We start from the raw sequence: 17996 nt of genomic DNA on the forward strand, positions 1-17996 counted from the left end.
TGCCGCAGCCGCCTATATAAGAGCCTCCAAGATGCCACCGATCGGTCAGTCGTGCGCTCGCTGCCAGCGCTTTTTCAAGACTTCGCCTCTACCCGCACCTCGCACCGTGCGCTCCGCCGCTACTCCGCTCCCACACGTAGAGCCACGCTTTCAAACGGCTCAACTCAACAAACATTTTCCGGCGGATTTCTCTCTCCAGCGTGCCAATATGCGCGTCGGCGAACGCGGATCTCAACACAAAAACTTTGTCTTGTCTTGAGCAGAGTGCCAGGGCGCACGGGATGCTCCGCGGCGTGTTTAACGTGAGCGCGGCTGTCCGGGAGTGACTCTGCGTGAAGTTGTCAGTGTGAGGGGGAGGAAAAGAAAATCGGTTCGTCAAGTAACCGACACTCTGGGCATGGACAATGGATACTTTAAGTCTGTCAGTGAACGCTGTGTCCTACACTGTGGCAGCTGAGCTCCCCGCCACCGATGATCCGTTTAATGCACCCATCAGGAACATCGCGCCGTGGAACTTCACCATCCTGGCCGTGCTCATGTTTGTGGTCACCTCGCTGTCAATGAGCGAAAACTTCCTCGTCATGTTTGTCACTTTCAAGTACAAACAACTCAGACAGCCCCTGAACTATATTATAGTTAACTTGGCCATCGCTGACTTTCTGGTCTCCCTCACCGGTGGAGTAATAAGTTTCCTGACAAACGCTAGAGGTTATTTCTTCCTTGGGAAGTGGGCTTGTGTTTTGGAGGGGTTTGCTGTTACTTTTTTCGGTAAGTTTATCTGTCCCCCCCCCCCCCCCCCACCTCCTACTTTAATTGCAGCACTGCTTAAAACAACTTCCATAACTTGTAGGTGTCAGTGTTGGAGCTTATATTGCAAAAATGTGTGATGACCGTGAAACAGCTCCACATGGCACATCCTCCTCAGCTAACTTCAGCATTTGCTCATAACTTAGGGCATCTGGGAGGGAGGTAAAAATATAAGTGACAAATCAGTTCCACTACTACTGCTGCCAACATGGAAAAAACGTTGTCTGAGGATCACTTTGCTCACTTTCTTTGAGCGCTCATATCTTGTTTGTTGATGTCAAATAAATACTCATTATGTCAGAGTACTCGCTATACACTGGATACTAAAGGGATACTTTGAGAACACTAGTGAAAATTCACAATGTATGGCATGCAGCAAAAACATCATATTAAAACCCCATAAGGTCTTTACGGGTCTTAAAAGAAAACTTTCTTGTGTGATCAACTAAATTAATTTAGTAAAATTATTACAGCGTGTATACTTGCACCATTCGAAGCTCATCGCCCATAGTGCAGCTCTGCAAGTGTAATCTGCATCATGGACTCCATAGTGCACAAAGCAAAATAAAAAAAAAAATGCGCCAAACTAAAGCTAGAGCACAAGGATTGGGATTAAGGATATTAGTGTGTGTGCAAAGTAAAAGCTTGTTCTAAATTGCCAAGAATATAAAAGACAGGAAACTTCATGGAGTTCAGGCAACAGTCGAAAAAGTCCCCGTAGTGTCTAACTCGGTAACTTTTATGAGCCCACTGTGTAGATTTTTGAAAAATGTACCCGCATGATCTTACGTGTGCATGAAAACAGACTGTGGGATCAGTCACAAACCCCCCCTGTGCGAGCCTTTAAGGTAGAATTCAGAGCCATGCCAGGAGCCCCCTCACAAACTGCATGTGCATGCCTTGCCATAAGTAGGTTACGAGCACCGTGACCACCAATAACATTTCACTAAGTCAGTGGATGTGCTTCAGAGCTCTCAGAGGGAATACAGAGGATCCCAAAGTGGGATCTTGGGCGTCTGGTGACTGAGGTGAGTGGCTCGCAGTATATTAAATGAAGAGAAAAGAGAATACTTGGGCGATTCAGGCGAAGTATCCTTATTGGATTTCCAAACAAGGTTTGGGCGATCCTATTTTGGCAACTTGGACAACTTTCAGGGGAGAGACACAGGTCATTCAAACTGACTCATTTATTATTATCGACAGAAAACCCTCCTACTATTATTCAGGATTAAGCAGTGGATAAAAACAAACATCCCAGGGCCAGTAGAGCGCTCTAGCACACAGAAGCACAAAACCACATTTTGTTTGTCGGATGAGAAGCCGGCGCGGCGCTAAAAGAAACCCCCTGACATATTAAATGACTGTACAGAGGAGGCAAATCCATAGGCCAGTGGAGTGAGGCTCCCATCTTCAAGGGGTTTGTGGTGGAAAGCCACTTCAATTTAAGTCTTAACAGCAGTTTCAGCCGATTGACAGTTGTGTTGCACACCTGTGTGCGTGTGTGTGTGTGTGTGTGTGTGTGTGTGGGGGGGGGCGTACATGTGAAGGAATAAGAAAGTAATTAAGCCGAGCTTGCTCTTCTTGAGTGAGTATGTGAGCTCTACTTCACATTCTGCTCAAGGTGAGATTATTTTGTATTTCTGCCTATTTTTAGTTGTTTTTTTTATATTCACGTGCATTTGTGCTTTACAGATAAGTACATCAAATGTCACTGGGTTAAAAACACAGGACTGGTTTTCAAAAGAAACACACGCCTGACATAATTGAACACCTTGGTTTCCGCCTCTCTCCTTTGTCCTCTCCAGTTGAGTCTAAGGTAATTAACCGGTCTGTGAGAGTGACTTATTACTGCAATTAAAGTCGGCTTTTTTGAGACCATTAGGAGGCAGCCGAACGCACCCGCCCCGGATCATTAAACTATTTCTAGCAACTGTACCGGCGCTCATATCTCTGCACAGTACAGATGTGGGATGCAGAAATGAAGAAGTGTGGTTACACCAGGCGATGGATAAGTTCCAAAGGCCTAGATATAAAGAAACTACCCTAATTTCACACTGGGATGAAATAGCGGTGCAAAGTAAAAGAGATGCAAATACATTAATTATGTGCTCAAATATTGCGACATTCCAGATTCCAGACCTGTCAGATAACAAATGAAAAAGCTGAGCTTTTCATAGTTACTAAAAACTAATTCCAGGACTTAGTGGCGTGTGACCCGCTGAGCTCCTGCACACTGACCTCCTGCTGTTTGCTTCAGGGATCGTGGCCCTGTGGTCCCTCGCCGTTCTGTCCTTCGAGCGATTCTTCGTGATCTGCCGGCCCCTGGGGAACATCCGACTGCAACCGAAGCATGCGATCCTGGGTCTGCTGTTCGTCTGGACCTTCTCCTTCGTCTGGACCTTCCCTCCGGTGCTGGGCTGGAACAGATACACCATAAGCAAGATTGGAACCACCTGTGAGCCCGACTGGTGAGAAATGAGCATTTTATCATCTCTGTAAACCCACCAAGAACAACTGAGAGAAAATGATCTCAAAGGGTCCATTCACCTACATCACAAAAACATATTTTCTCACTTAATCCTCACTTTCTTCCTCACAATGAAAACAGCAGACAGTAAGGTTTGTGGATTATTGATTGGGCATTCTTTTCTGAATGACATGTTTCTGTGTGATTTTTTCAAATTACATTTTTAGTGCTTTGATCAGACCAAAAACTAAATTCAATTCACCTCCATTGTATTCGGGTGGCCGCAGCTTCAGAGCCCATATTTCAAAATCCTGCCACAAAACCGAGGAGTAGTTGAGAAATTATTTTATTGTGATCCGTCTGACGTGACTCTTTAATACTGAAGTCTGTGGTTAATTATCTTATATGGATGCAGAAAAATAGTTTTTTGTTAAGTCATTTAAATGGTGGTTTGCGAGACAAAAACTGCTCACACCATGTGCAGGCACTCAAGAATTTTTCTTTATAATTATTTTAAAGGCAAACATGTATTCTGAAATCAGGTCCTGCTGTCCCCGCCCGTTCATACACCCTTCGACGTCTGTTAGAAGCAGCAACCTCCGGTGCTGAGAAATAAAGCCAACGCGTGCCAAAAACTGCAGTTCCTCAAATTGCAACATTAGGCTGGCTCCAAAAGCAAGTCAATCCCCATAGACCTCCATGTTAAAATAATAATGTTGACCGCTCTATAGCTAATATCCCCGTTCATGACAACGGCACGGGGCTGGAGTTTTATACAATGTCCATATATTGTACAGTCTATGGTCGGTTACCGATGCACAAGACACCATTTAGCTTCTGTATGAGACCCATCAGTCTTTCAAGTAGCTTCAATGCAAACTCATCCACGTCATTATTAGATGCTCAGAGAAAATGATCCGGAACTGTGATATCGTCGTATAAAGACCAACTTTCCACCCAGTGTGTTAGTAAGTGACGCCAAGGGGCGTGATAGAGCGTCGTTTTTTGACGCGTTGATAATGAGAATGGTCTGGCTTTCCAAACCTCAAACGAAACCCCTTTAAAACCTAAACTTTCAACCTGCATACTCCCTTGGGGTCACCACAAAAAGGTTCAAGGTTCAGCTTGGTTGTTATTACCGCAATGCCCATTCAATATGGTCCGATTGCTTGTAGCTTCCGTGGAAACAGCTCATCCAATTCACGCTCGACACTGCGCTTCCTTAGGTCCAGAGCAATATACCTGCCACGACATCGTTGAGTCCCCTAGTAATGCTAGAGTATATGTGTCATTTGGGTGCAAAGGCTCAAACATCAATAGAGAGTGAGTTATTGCAAGCAGTGTAACAGTTAATAGGGGTCCCCTCTTTATACACTACATAGTGTGTACATAACGCACCACTAATATGTCCCGTAGATCTCAAGAGCTTACACTCGATAGCACTTCCGTGGGTCCTCAGCAATACAAGGAGAGCCAAGTGTCAAGGGCCAAATCGATTGGAATGGTTGTCGAGAAACTCGAAAGACCAACGAACAGAGACCATTTTAGTTATACAATACAGGATTTCATGCTAAAATGCAGTTGTAGTCCCCTCTATGCTCCACACAGAGCCTTCTGGTCCGGTGTTGTGCATGGCTAGTTTGTTATGTTTCCAGCAGGAATGGAATCAAAAATTCAAAGTACTTCTGTAAAAATTGACTTTTCATAATAGATGATGTCAAATGAAAGAACAACTTTAGGCTACAAAATAGATTGCATTAAATGTCATGGTATACACTGCTGTAACAAGATTATGCCATTGAGATTACCGTATTTTCCGCACTATAAAGCGCACCGGATTATAAGGCGCACCTTCAATGAATGGCCTATTTTAGAACTGTTTTTATATATAGGGCGCACCGGATTATAAGGCGCATAGAATAGAATAGCGTCGTAAGCGTGTCTCTTGAAAGGTGCCATTTTGGGGTCTTTATACACACAAGTGGTGTTGGACTAGGAGTAAGCACAGTACCGGTGTTTACCGCGGTGCGGCTTTGTAGTTTACCAGTCGTACTGAAACATTTTGACAGAGCGCCGTGTACAACCAGTATGGATCAACCAATTAACCAATTGATCCATATATAAGGCGCTCCGGATTACAAGGCGCACTGTCGTTTTTTGAGAAAATTAAAGGCTTTTAAGTGCGCCTTATAGTGCGGAAAATACGGTATATGTCCAAACCAACAATAAATACAACTGATTATTAATTATAAATATACAACCGCTTATAGCCACAGTACAATCAACCAGTAAAGACGACAAAACTCAGACAATTTAACAAAAAATGGACACTGTGGCGGGTGCAACGAGCCTTGTTAAGCTACATAAACTAAATAGCCTGACACTTCTTATTGGAAAATAAACTCATCTGCTGATGTATTATGCAATGTGGCTGGTGTGGTTCTCGCAGTTGGTGGCATCTCTGAACATGTGCCAGTCTGTGCACTCAAGCTCAGCTTCCGCCGTCCAACCTGATGGGTTGATCCTTTGAATCAGCTGGGAGTAAGCTGGCAGGAGAAGCAGAAACAAAATATGGTCTATATTGTCAAAAAGTGGGGTTTGGGGGGAGGGCTTTGTAGCTGCCAGGAACGTTTGTGCAAAGATGTTCCAGTGTACTGTGTTCCTTAGTGGTGGTGTGAACATGCTGATGGGATTCAGGCAAAACTATTTTGAGTTCTGTTTCGGTAAAATTACCAGCTACAAAGGTTGTTTTTGTCATGTGACCACCGATGGCCTCATACATTTCAGCATCATTGTTATAGACACAGGAATGCTGTCCGTCTGTCAAACGCAGTGACTTGATCGGGGGTGTTGTGGTGGGGCCAGGTGTCAGGTGCCAGGTGTAAAATGGAGGGCACACCAGTCTCAGACTTCCTGTGGCCATTTTAGTCTTTACATTTGTGTTCCCTGCTACCTGATGAATGTGCTTGTAAGTCCAACATTCACTCCCCGTTTATGTGTTTTGGTCTTCACAAACTCTCGAGGGAAGAGTTTAAGAGCTTTGAACTAATCCTGACCTTAATACAACACTTTAATCTTATGCTAGCCCATAACCTTTAGCCCATACATAACCCTGTATTAATTATCTGTCTTACTGCCCACCTTGCACTCAAACAGATAGAGATTATAGACATTCCACACTCAGCCCTGTGACTCTGATCTACGTGGCTGCTTCAGCGGTATTAGCTCACACTGTGCGAATGTGTCTGACGGAAGAAGTCAAGAAACAGGTCAGCTCTACCTTAGCCCTCAGGGTGCCATCTGGGTAATGTTATTTAGCTGCTTTGATCAAAGGCATGCAGATAGGGGCCTGAGTGTTTGCCTCAAGCCCTGTAAGGGATTCAATGCAGGGCGGGAATGAATGGCTCAGACAATACAATTAAGAGCTCACCTTACGGAGATACCCAGCGAGTTGATGACCCGTTCCACCTCTGGCTGCACGCAGCATGAGTTCTGTCAGAAAACATTTGGTTAACAGCAGGAACAGCACAGGTGTTCCAGGTCCAGAGTGTCGCCACATGCGCAGCGCTGATGCATTTTAAAAGCCTCATTTATGTGCATCTTTTTTTCTCTTCTTTTTTTTTTTTTAACCTCTGGGTACATGCAGATATTCAGCGGCGGACAGCTTCAGAATGCTAAAAAGCATTCATGCTAGGTTTTGAAGGAGTGTGCAGGAGTCAGGTGGCTGTGTCCTTCATTTAGAGGTTTGGGTGAAATCTACTGCATCTGCTATGCTGTTGACTTTCTCCCAAACCCCTTCCAGTGCACAGGTCCGACACACACAGATGAGATTGCCAGCTCAAATCCCTGGACGTGGACTTGATGAGACGCACGCAATTAAGTAGATATTAGTTTATTTGTGCATTTGTCATTATCACTGTACAGTACATATTTGTTAGAAATTAAACCTGTCAGCATTTTTTAAAGCTACCATGTGTAGGATTTAAACATTCCATATATTAGTGTCTCCCAGAGGTAGTGTCAAAGAAGACCCTCTCAAAAACTCAAAGTGCCTCAACTTTCAAAAGCAAAAGTGAGCTCCCAAGTTTAAATGAGGAGATTCATGCTGACAGTCAGGCAGGATGTTGGTGAGACGGAGCACACCAGCTGGTGGTGGGAAGAATAATTATTTGAACTAACTCGATTTTTGGGATTGTTTGACAGAATTGACTGGATCGCTTCATGTGATACACCTCATCAAAAATGATGGTTTGACTGGCGACAGCACTCTTGGAGATGATTAAAATACTGCCTGGCTGATATGCCAAAGTTGCTTATTAAGTCACTAAAACTCAAATGAAATGGAGCTGCTTGAGAAACTGAATCCGGATTCGGAACTGGATCAACTCTTCATCCAAGCAATTGAACATCGCTAAGTCCCGCCCCTCGAATGCAGACTTACCAATCATAGAGTAGCATCGGTCAGCTGCGACTAGGGTCTGACAACTATCCAGCGCTGCTCCATAGACTCTCATGCAACCGTTGCAAGTTTTTATGCAGGTTTTTAAAAAATGTTCAGGCTGGTTTTGTAGATTTTGGAGCTAGTAATGGTTTGAATGTTGTGTAATAATGATACTAGTTACCCGGAGAGAAAAACCCGTGGAGCTGATTCAATTTATTTGTATAGCCCAAAATCAAAAATCACAAATTGGCCTCAGAGTGCTATACAATCAGTACAATACACGACACCCTCTGTCCCAGGACCCTCGCATCGGAAAAGGAAGATTCCCCCAAAAAACAACTTTTGCGGAAAAAAAACATGAGCAGAGTACATTATCACATCATTAACTAGCGTTACCGCATCTATTCTACACTGGCTACTGAAGGTAAACTGAATGTATACAAATGCGAATTTAGCGTTTTGAAGATTGTAACAGGGAATAAAGACATTTAGAGGAACAGTGTGATGTGATGGTTCACTTTTACACTGTGATCTGTAGCTTTAGCTTATATCTTTATCTTTGAACCTGTTTTCACTGCTGAATCAGTTTGACATTCTAGATATATTCTTCAAATGCGTAGACCCTTATGTCTGCCTGTCTGTTCAATTGCTTTTGTATCTTTTGATATAAATTTGATAATATTTATTTAGGGAGTGCAGTTAGTGGCAGTGTGGGCTCCATGGTAACGTAGCTCCAACAGCTTGACGGAGTAGCAGCGGGGCTTCAAGGTGAAGGGTCAATTAATACATTTCAGTTTTGACGAAGAGAACCAATTGGTTTAGTCTGATGATTTGTCAGACCTTTTGAATCATACATTGGGAATTTGACTGCTTATTGAATTGAATGAACAAATGCATCTACGTTCACGTACAGGCCAAAGACCTTCAAGTTGAATTGGCTCACCTCCAAGTTGTTTTTTTCTGCCCATATAATGGCACAAGGTGGACACAGGAGTAGATTATGTTTTAATACAACTACAGGGGGCAGATGTGGTGAGTCCAGGTGGAGCCACTTGAGCACAACCAAAGGTTGCATGAATATCTGTAGGGGTGCAATTAGAAGAAAGATAAACAAATAGAAAATTACATTTTCATGTCCTGCCTTGAGGGGTAAGGAATAAAGGGTGAAAGTTTGAATGATTAAGGGGCCCAAGAGCTGCACAGGGGTCCTAGAACATATTTCAAGGATTTCAGATAATTACAGTTTCAGAGCCTCAAGATATTTTTGCAGATATAGCTGTAAAAATCCCTCAACTACGCTGTGTTTCTCAACCACAGTAGAGCACTGCCCACTAGCCTGAATGATTTGTTTTGTTCAAAAAAGCAATTTAAATGAACGGAACACATCTTTATGCATGATGAAGTACTTCTTTGCATGTGTGTCACATGACAATACATTCACGGGGAATGAGGTGTGAATTGATGCATCACAAATGTGTGCAGAAGTGTACCACACTTCCCTGGTTTGATAAGGAGTAAGATGCATGAGTACAAATACATGCAAACAAACCACTCTGTCTGCCAGGTAGTTCCTTACACATTAATCCGGAGCTCGTTTCATTTGACGGCAGTGTGGAAACGACATAATTAGACTGAATTAGTGGCCTCCGGGACCCTAATTGTGTTGCAGAGATTGATCTCAGCTGTGACATTTCCCTTTTAACTGGAACTCAAATGAAGTGCACAACTGTCATCTTTCTTTCCAGCCAGATAAAAGTCTCTGAATGTCAAAATAACATTTCACAGACAGCTCGTTGCTGTGAAATCACGGAATTGTAAACTATTTGGTTCTTAAAGGGACGCAAAAGTCTTCCCAAACAAATGGTTTGGCTTGTGATCTATGATCGGTCTACATTTATTATTATTGATAGTTCCTTGTATTTATTTTAAGCAAAACATTATTAGATAAAAACTGTAATATACTGGTTTTGACCCATTTAAAAGCTCACAAGATGTGAATGTAAGCGTCTTTGTTCTCCACCTCTGAACAGGTATTCAACCAACATGATCGATCACAGCTACATCCTCACGTTCTTCGCCACCTGTTTCATTCTGCCTCTTGGGTTAATCATTTTCTGCTATGGAAAGCTCCTGCGGACACTCAGGAAGGTTGGTAGTTCTAAACGAAATTATTCATTATAAATGCATCCCTCGACTTTCAGTCATGTTTAGAATTTTTTTCAAATGTATTTCCGTAAATGTGGAATTATTTCTTCAGACCAATCAAAAATATCAAGGGGGTTGTGGTATGGATGGGTGATTGCTTAATTGTGGTACATCAGCAGACAAAACAGAAGGAAATAGGGAAGGAATCAGATTTCAGTCGTGTGCTGATGGAAAGATTCTAATCATAACAATCTATATCCAAGTTACACTAATTTTCTTAAAATACATTACCCTGATTTTGGGATTTGAATGCAGGAAATATCAGGTAATGACCAGTGTACCACTGTAGCTGCTGACATTTGATGTAAGTTCCTTAAAACCTTTTGGTCATATGTTCCTGGCACACTTCTTCCCTTTCTCACTTTTTTGACTACGGTTGCAAACATGCTGTAATGGAAATATTGTGGTTTTGAAATGTAGCTGCAGTTGATATAGTGTAAAGAAACATGCTTCTACTTCAACTGTAAGTTTACTCTGTTTTGATTTGTCATGCATGGAGACAAAAGAGCATTCTAAAGGCCACGGACATTAAGTGGGACACGATGACTATTTCATGGAGGTTACATTCAAAATGGGCACATTTAATTTAATGAAAGCCCTGCTGCCCATTTTTGGTGACTCTCCGTAAATGCACCCACAGTAAGTGGAAGTAGATTCTACAATCTAGGGGACTCCCTACCATTGAATAAGAGTGGCTGGTGACATGCTTGAAAAGCAGAAACTCATTAGGGCTAAACTGATGTTGTTAGAGTCCAATTTGAATTGGATATGTTGGCTGTTTACGGGGCGCTGGAAACGACATGGAGGGAAAAAATAAAAAATAGCAATATGGGGCACTGAACTTTATGAATTTACTGTTAAATAGACCATGAGACAAGACTTGGACTCCAATGTTCCCTCTGCCTCACTGTCAGCCGCTAGCAGACTACATGGCCACGAGGAGAGCAAAGTTGGACCGTGGAGTTCGCTGGCTGTGTCCCTTCCAGGCCTCCGTAGCTATTGAAGTATTAAGATAAAACAATTTGGTAAAAGTATCAGCCTTGAAAAAAGCATTTTTGTTCATATCCTAATAGACTAACTGACTGTTATATACCAAAGTACTGTACAGCTAGTCATGGTTCTCTGTTTCCTCCAGGTGTCACATGGTCGACTGGCCACTGCCAGGAAGCCAGAGAGGCAGGTGACCCGTATGGTGGTGGTGATGATTGTGGCATTCATGGTGGGCTGGACTCCGTACGCAGCCTTCGCCATACTGGTCACAGCTCATCCAACCATCGAACTTGACCCCAGGCTGTCTTCCATCCCCGCCTTCTTCTCCAAGACAGCTGCTGTCTACAACCCAATAATCTACGTCTTCATGAACAAACAGGTAACTGAGAGTTTTCATGCTGGAAAGGAATACTATAGTTGATTCAGCCAATTTGATCCCGTTGGCTTGTATTTTTGCAGTAGTATCAAAGTAGTTATCGCAGTGTAGAGGGAAGGTAGCTGAGTTCCTTGCTTTGCTAGAGTTGAGACAAGTCACTGTATGCAGTAGATGGAAGCTGCTGCATAATACGGAGATGCTTTTTTTCTGTTGTCCCTCAATAATGCATGGTGTATGAATAAATGAATGATGAAATCCAGAGAGTACAATTGTCCATGGCTCTGTTAAAAAATACATTAGCAACCTATGGCATGCTTGTGAGGCTTGCAATTTTTTCCTGCCATTTACATTGTGTAGTCTGTCTCTCTGGGTAATTATTATTGACTGTACAAATATTGATTATATGACAGCAGTCAATAGAAAATAGGGATTAGGGGCAGTTCTTAAATACATGACAAAGGCGTTTCAGTTTAAAGGCCTGTCCATAACATCCATTTTGATAGATTGTCATAGTTAGATTATCCTCCTGAGACCCAGCCTATTCATTTGTGTCCTCTGTAGTGGACAGTTTGGTTTTGCATTTCTCCTTTTACTCATTTGACCCACATTGCCATTTTTTGGCAGTTTATCTGTGAAACAACCCGTATCTTTTCAAATGAACAGTTTTCAGTTTTAGTTGTGAGCTGACACTTGCCTCCCTTGATGACTGCTGAGTGATTTCTAATGTTCCACCAAAGATCTACTAGATTTAACAACCTTTTAAGTGACAAATGTGACAGCCTGACGGGACACTTAATTAAATAAATGCATTATTCAAGGTAGCTTTGCTAAAAAGGTCCGGCAGTGGTAACATGGACTAACTAATCTTCATCATTACTTAGGCTTCTACTTTTTGGGTATTCACAATGATTGGATTGTTTGATGTTGTGTAGTGTAACACACACAGATCATCAGTAACGGAGTGCACACGTGATCTATTTATCCCACATAGACTTTTGAGTCTGAGTAGACAAAACACAACAAGATGGATGTATCTTATAGTCTCTGTATTGCATAAATGTCATTCACTAGCTTAGGATGCCGCCTCAGCCGAGGGCGAACCTACATCGATTATTTGGAGCATTGAGGAATGGTTGGTGGAGATTAGCCAGTAGCGGTTTGGGGGAGGCTTAGTTGAGGATCCACTGCGGCTCCCGGGCCTTGCAGATCCCCCGGTCTCCATGTGGGATAGGAAGATGATGACTATGGGGGGAGATAACCTTGGGTGAAATGGTTTAACAAGAGGGAGGGAGGGTGGGATGCGGAAAGCGCAAGCAAGCTGAGGCTTAGAGTGGGTAGGTATTTGTAGGAGAGTGGCCGTAAGTGGGCGAGTGGCTGAGGCGTGGTCCTGCTCCTGAAATTCAGCTAAGATTTAACTACAATTAAATTCAGATGGAGAACCACATGCTACGCTGCACGTGTCTCCCCTTCTCCACTATTTTGACTATGGTGTGCGATTATCGTAAACATGCCGTAACGCGAATCATGTCGATTTCATATGCAGCTGCTAATATTTTAAAAGTGAATGCCTTTTGATTATGTTCCCTTTTCATTATTATGTATGCCTCTGGAGTTCAAGTGTTCGTGAGCGCTGACAAAAGAGTAATCTAAAGGCTACAGTTTGGATTTCTCGATGGCTGCGCTGGCAACCGTCATTTCCATCAACCTGCATAGAAGCAGATGACGTGCTGTAAGGGAAAATGTCATGTTAAGGCTCACATTTGTTACGACTTTAATGGTGTGATGGTAATCAAAAGCTTGCCAGCCTGTTCAATGGTTGAAAATAAAAAAAAACATTTTCAAGCATCAATATGGTAAGAGTGGAACTTTTTGCAAACAGTGGCATCATTCTCTTCAGCAAAACAGTTCTTGTGTGCAGAAATAGACCTAACAGTGTCCTCAAGCAGAACACCGATGCTCTGCAGGGCTGACTGCTCCTAGAATGCTGGACTCGCCAACTTCTTTTGTATCTCTCCGGTAAACATGAGCACGCTGTGTCCAATTTACTGATGTCACATCAGTTTTCTGTACCTCCTGCTGCAGTTTGGAGTCGCCACTGTAAAGCTCTAAAACCCGTCATACGAAACTGAAGTCTCGTTAAGTATGTATTCAACCCCGTTTTCACTCCGGGGCTCCGTTATTAGAGGCAAGTTGTTATTGTACATGACATTAAACATTTTTATTGATAGATTCTTTATAGTCCTGCCCGCAGAGTGAACACTAAAACTGTCAAGGCCAGTTATGACAAACATGTCCAAATATGCCTTCAGTACAACTTTAAAGTGATCTATTTTCAGATATGGATATAGAATTCCTGCTATACGTGTATGTGCTTGGCACGACGTTTAAAACAGACCTCCCTTGCCAGGTAGCTGCATGTAGTCTGCATGTCCATCTGATTGCCCCACTTTTGAACTGCTCTCGCTGCTTAGTGGAGTCAGCCGGTGTCTCCACTAAGACATCGACTGGACGTAAATAGGGACGGCTAGCAGCTTCAGCCAAACTGCTAATGCTTTATAGAAGTCAGCTGCCCTCTTAGTGCTTGATTGTGACATCGCTCTCTGTCTCCGCGTTCCTCTGAGTTACATAACAAGTTGAGGCGAGTCGGCATGGGAGTGCCATGATGCATGGCTACTGCGACATAGAGGAGCAGCTTTAGAAGGAGACGGCCTCCTGGGATCTCTTCGGTCAAAAGGTCCAAGTTGAAGGAAAATTCTAGAAATATCCATTTCTCACGTCTACCGGTATTATTTAAAATCGGTTTCACAAGACGCTCACACTCTTTGATCAAATATAGTCTGGACTGTTTTGACAAGATATACTGTACGGTGTTGTGCCCAGTAGGGCTTTGATGTGAGAGGGAAACTTTATCGATCAGTTTTTGAGAAGGTATACTTCGTTCTCCTCCTCATCCTGCTGCTGCCCTAGATTGAGTTCTGTAAGACTGAAGCACAAAAGCAATCCCAAAGTAAATCCACGATCTCCATTAGAAGAGAGAGTGTTACTCTTTTACTTTTCATGCCCACATTTTATTCCCCGCCACACACGCATTCCGCAATACTGCCAAAAAGGAGATCAGCCGTTGAATCGGCTTTGCTTTTTCTGAACCAAACATCGTCGGCATAATGCCACCCCAGGAGAACAGAAGTTCAGACTGGGCCAGTTGATAAAGTCTAAACTACTGCTCCAACTCTATTCTTGTTCTACACTTAATACCTATTGGTGTCCCGATGATGTTTGAAGAAAGAACTGGAATCGCTGCTAACTGCTGCTAGCGAGGCGGAATGACGCTTTCAACAATTCAACAGACTGTGTTCAAAGGGCTTTGTCAGGAAATCAAACTCGTGCCTTCTGGGGTCACGAATGGATCACATATTGTGGTGAATACAGGCCTTTTCAACAGGGCTGCAGCGTTAAGACCATTGTTGAGCTTACTGTGTGAGGACCGCTGTGTGAAAAGTGAGGCTGTTAGAGAGCTCACTGGCTGAAAGCACCCATGGACTCACAACATTACGACCTCAATGTACCTTTTAATCACAAGATGAAAAGGTACAATATTGGCACACCGTACTCTTTGAACGGTTAGAAGGTATGGAATTTAATTAGCAAAGTGATGCCGCCATAATTGCTGACAACTGAATTCAGCCAAACAATAGCAGTCTCTCAATCAACCTGCAGAGCTGCAATACCCCCCCCCCCCCCCCAAAAAAAACCAACAAAAGACCTAGAAAGTTTTTGACGCTTCGGAACTACAGTATGAAGTGGATTTGTAGTCCGGAAAGAATCTTAAAGATGCATTAATTATTATCTTTATATTAAGAACGAAAAAAAATGATCTACTGTGCAATGTGAAAGGTGTCGCTCATAGTGACGAACCCACAACAAATTACCACGTGAATATAGAGTTCCCCTCAGCTCTACAGTGTTTTAGTGTCTCAACTCATTGTTTGGGTTTTATGGCCCAGAACTGTTCATCAGAACTGTTCATCCACTTGCACCAGCCTCATATCCAATCGTAGCAGGCCGCTTTGTTTCAATGAAAAAGCTCCGATACATACACTGTGCTATCTGCCTAGCACCTAATTTGTGGCAAGAGCACTCCCTACGTTAATCGATGATTTGATCACAGTGTCCCGCTTACAAACCTTAAGAAAACAGCAAAGCAGCATTTTTCTTCACCGTTATCCAGCAGCAGGTTGCAGCATCGAAGGTATTTTCATGATCCCACAGATTTATAGTGTCTGCCCAACAGTACAACGTAAAGTAAAAACAGAATGTGCCCTTCCCGCCCAATATTTCTTCTCTGCTAACTGTGGCAGGCCGGTGAAAATAGTTTTGCCCGAGGCAAACATTTCGTGGGTAAAGAAGTAAACATAAAGTTTACGCAAAGTATAATACAGAGTGCTGAGGTCACAAATGCAGCTACATAGCACCAAACAGCAGACAGACAAAGTTAGCAAGTAGCTGGTGTATAAAGTGGAGCATTTAGCAGCTTCAAAAAAAAGACATTACCCGCAGGAACTTTTGGAGACCAAAACAGACCTAAAAGGAGAGTGAATATTGGACTTACATGCCCCAGGTGGATCGGGACACGACTACGTAGCCATGCTGATTTTGCTACATGTCTGTTGCAAGTAAGCAATACAACTTTATAAGGTCACACTGTATGTTAGATGTTTTGTTTAACAGCTTGTGGTGCTGCCCTCAAGTGGTCAAACAAATCTATGAACGCAAGTGTAAGGTATGAATTTACCGGACCATATGACCTGACACCAAATATTATCTATGCAAGTTTCTGCACCAGCATTGTCTCATTAAAGTGCAGTGAAATTTTTTATTTTTTTCCCCCTCTAGCCTTTGACAGTCTAAAAAACTGTGAATCCTCTATTTGAAGATGTTTTGGTCCAATTGAAGAATAAATAAAACATAACAGTTCGTTATTTTGGCAATATCCATTGTTCTAGTACAGGATGCTGACAATTATCGTGGTATTGCAGCAATATAATTAACGACGCAGGCCTTTTAGCCATGATTGCAATTGGTGTCATCGCTCCTGTGACTTTTTAGAATTCAGCTTTACATTGCTTGCTGTCGATATTCTGGGATAATGCGTTTCAGACTATTCATGTTGCCGTTAAGTTGACATTTTATGACCTTACTTCCTGTGCGGGAGGGTTTTAAAAGCTATTTATTGCAAGGTTGGAGGGTGTAGTTATACATAGGTATAAGAGGTTAGACAGCCCATTTCAGTTCCCAGAGTGAACGAAGCCGTAGATATTGTAGCCTTTTGCTTTTTTTAATGACATTGCAGGGGAGCAGAGGTATTGCATCTCTTTGAGAGCACTGGTTTGAGGGGAGCAGTTAGGAGGCTTGTGTGTTAAATCAGACAGGTCATTAAGGGTCAGGAATCACGAGCTCTCCCCGGGGCTTCACAGAGTGGGCGCTTCGACTGTTAAAAGGTCAATCAGTGTTTTTAGATTTAAAGTAATGTGGAAACCAATGATTGGGGCTATTAGCGAGTCCCGTTTTAAAGTTAAATGCATCAATCTGGTGCACTTTGAAATCAAAATTAAGAGGCTAGATCTAGGAAGAACTAAGTACATTCAGGCTACTAAAGTACTGTACTTGAATGCAATTTTTAGGTACTCGAGAATTTCTATTTTATGTAACTTTATACTTACACTTCATCTCAGAGGGAAATATTGTACTTTTAATTTCACAAAATGTGCACAAAAAGTCCAATGATATAAACCTACTGTAAATATATCAGTCTACTTTTAGTTAAGTGTATTTTGATGCCAATACTTTTGTCCTTTTTTTTACATTTTAAATGCAGAACTTTTACTTGTAACAGAGTAGTTTCACACTATGCTCTAGTAAGAGAGTATAATCTCCTCATTTCCCAAAATGTCGCATTATTCCTTTACAGAACTTTTTCATGTCCTGTAAATATGGCCCCCAATACAATGTGATTGCAAATATTGTTAATCAAGCTAATCGCTTTTAATTCTCTCGTTTTCTGTTCAGTTCAGGAAGTGCCTAATCCAGCTTTTCGGTGGCACGGGGATCATCCCAGACAACCTGAACCAGACCTCAGAGCGACCGGGAATTACTGCAGAGAGTCAAATGGGAGAAATGTCAGTCATTGCGACCCGCATCCCCATGAGTGGCACTATGTCGCCCAGGTCTGACGATTCTCCAACCGACGGTGGCTCGTTTTCCCAGCTGCCCATCCCAGAGAACAAAGTGTGTCCAATGTAACCCAATGCATCCCAATAGGTGTCCTCTCACTATCCTCTCACCCCCACAGCCCGTGATAACCCTCTGTAATCGAGATGCAGCGCCTTTCAAAAAGCGATTTGAACAGCGACTAGCGATAAATGTTAATTTTTTGGGCTTCATGATCGATGAAAAAAAAATGTCACTTTTCAATTAATTAATTACAGGCACAAAACATCAAGCACTAGAGAAAAGGTTTTGTGATCCACCGTGTTTCGTTAGTTTGTTCAATATTTGATTAAAAAGAAGCACAACAGAGGGTGCAAGAAGGAACCGTACAGAAAGAAATGACCCGCTACACACCTTGTAAATATTTCCACGCCGGACGGTCTGTCCAGTTGTTGGAGACTATCTTGGATGTTCTCTTGACTATCATTGAAACACCTCACATT

General features: G+C 42.6%; 1 protein-coding gene across 1 annotated transcript; it reads left to right on the forward strand.

Moving 5' to 3' along the window:
* Positions 1 to 379: 379 nt before the first annotated feature.
* On the forward strand, positions 380 to 17586 carry valopa (vertebrate ancient long opsin a). The gene is made up of 5 exons (XM_076077169.1): positions 380 to 768; positions 3065 to 3275; positions 9746 to 9863; positions 11056 to 11289; positions 17353 to 17586. Exons 1-5 carry the CDS (start codon positions 405 to 407, stop codon positions 17584 to 17586), a joined length of 1161 nt encoding a protein of 386 aa, XP_075933284.1. The 5' UTR covers positions 380 to 404.
* The last annotated feature ends 410 nt before the right edge of the window (positions 17587 to 17996 follow it).

Source organism: Anarhichas minor, unplaced genomic scaffold (genome assembly GCF_050575085.1).
Source record: "Anarhichas minor isolate MPS153535 unplaced genomic scaffold, ASM5057508v1 ptg000058l, whole genome shotgun sequence".
Taxonomy (NCBI): domain Eukaryota; kingdom Metazoa; phylum Chordata; class Actinopteri; order Perciformes; family Anarhichadidae; genus Anarhichas; species Anarhichas minor.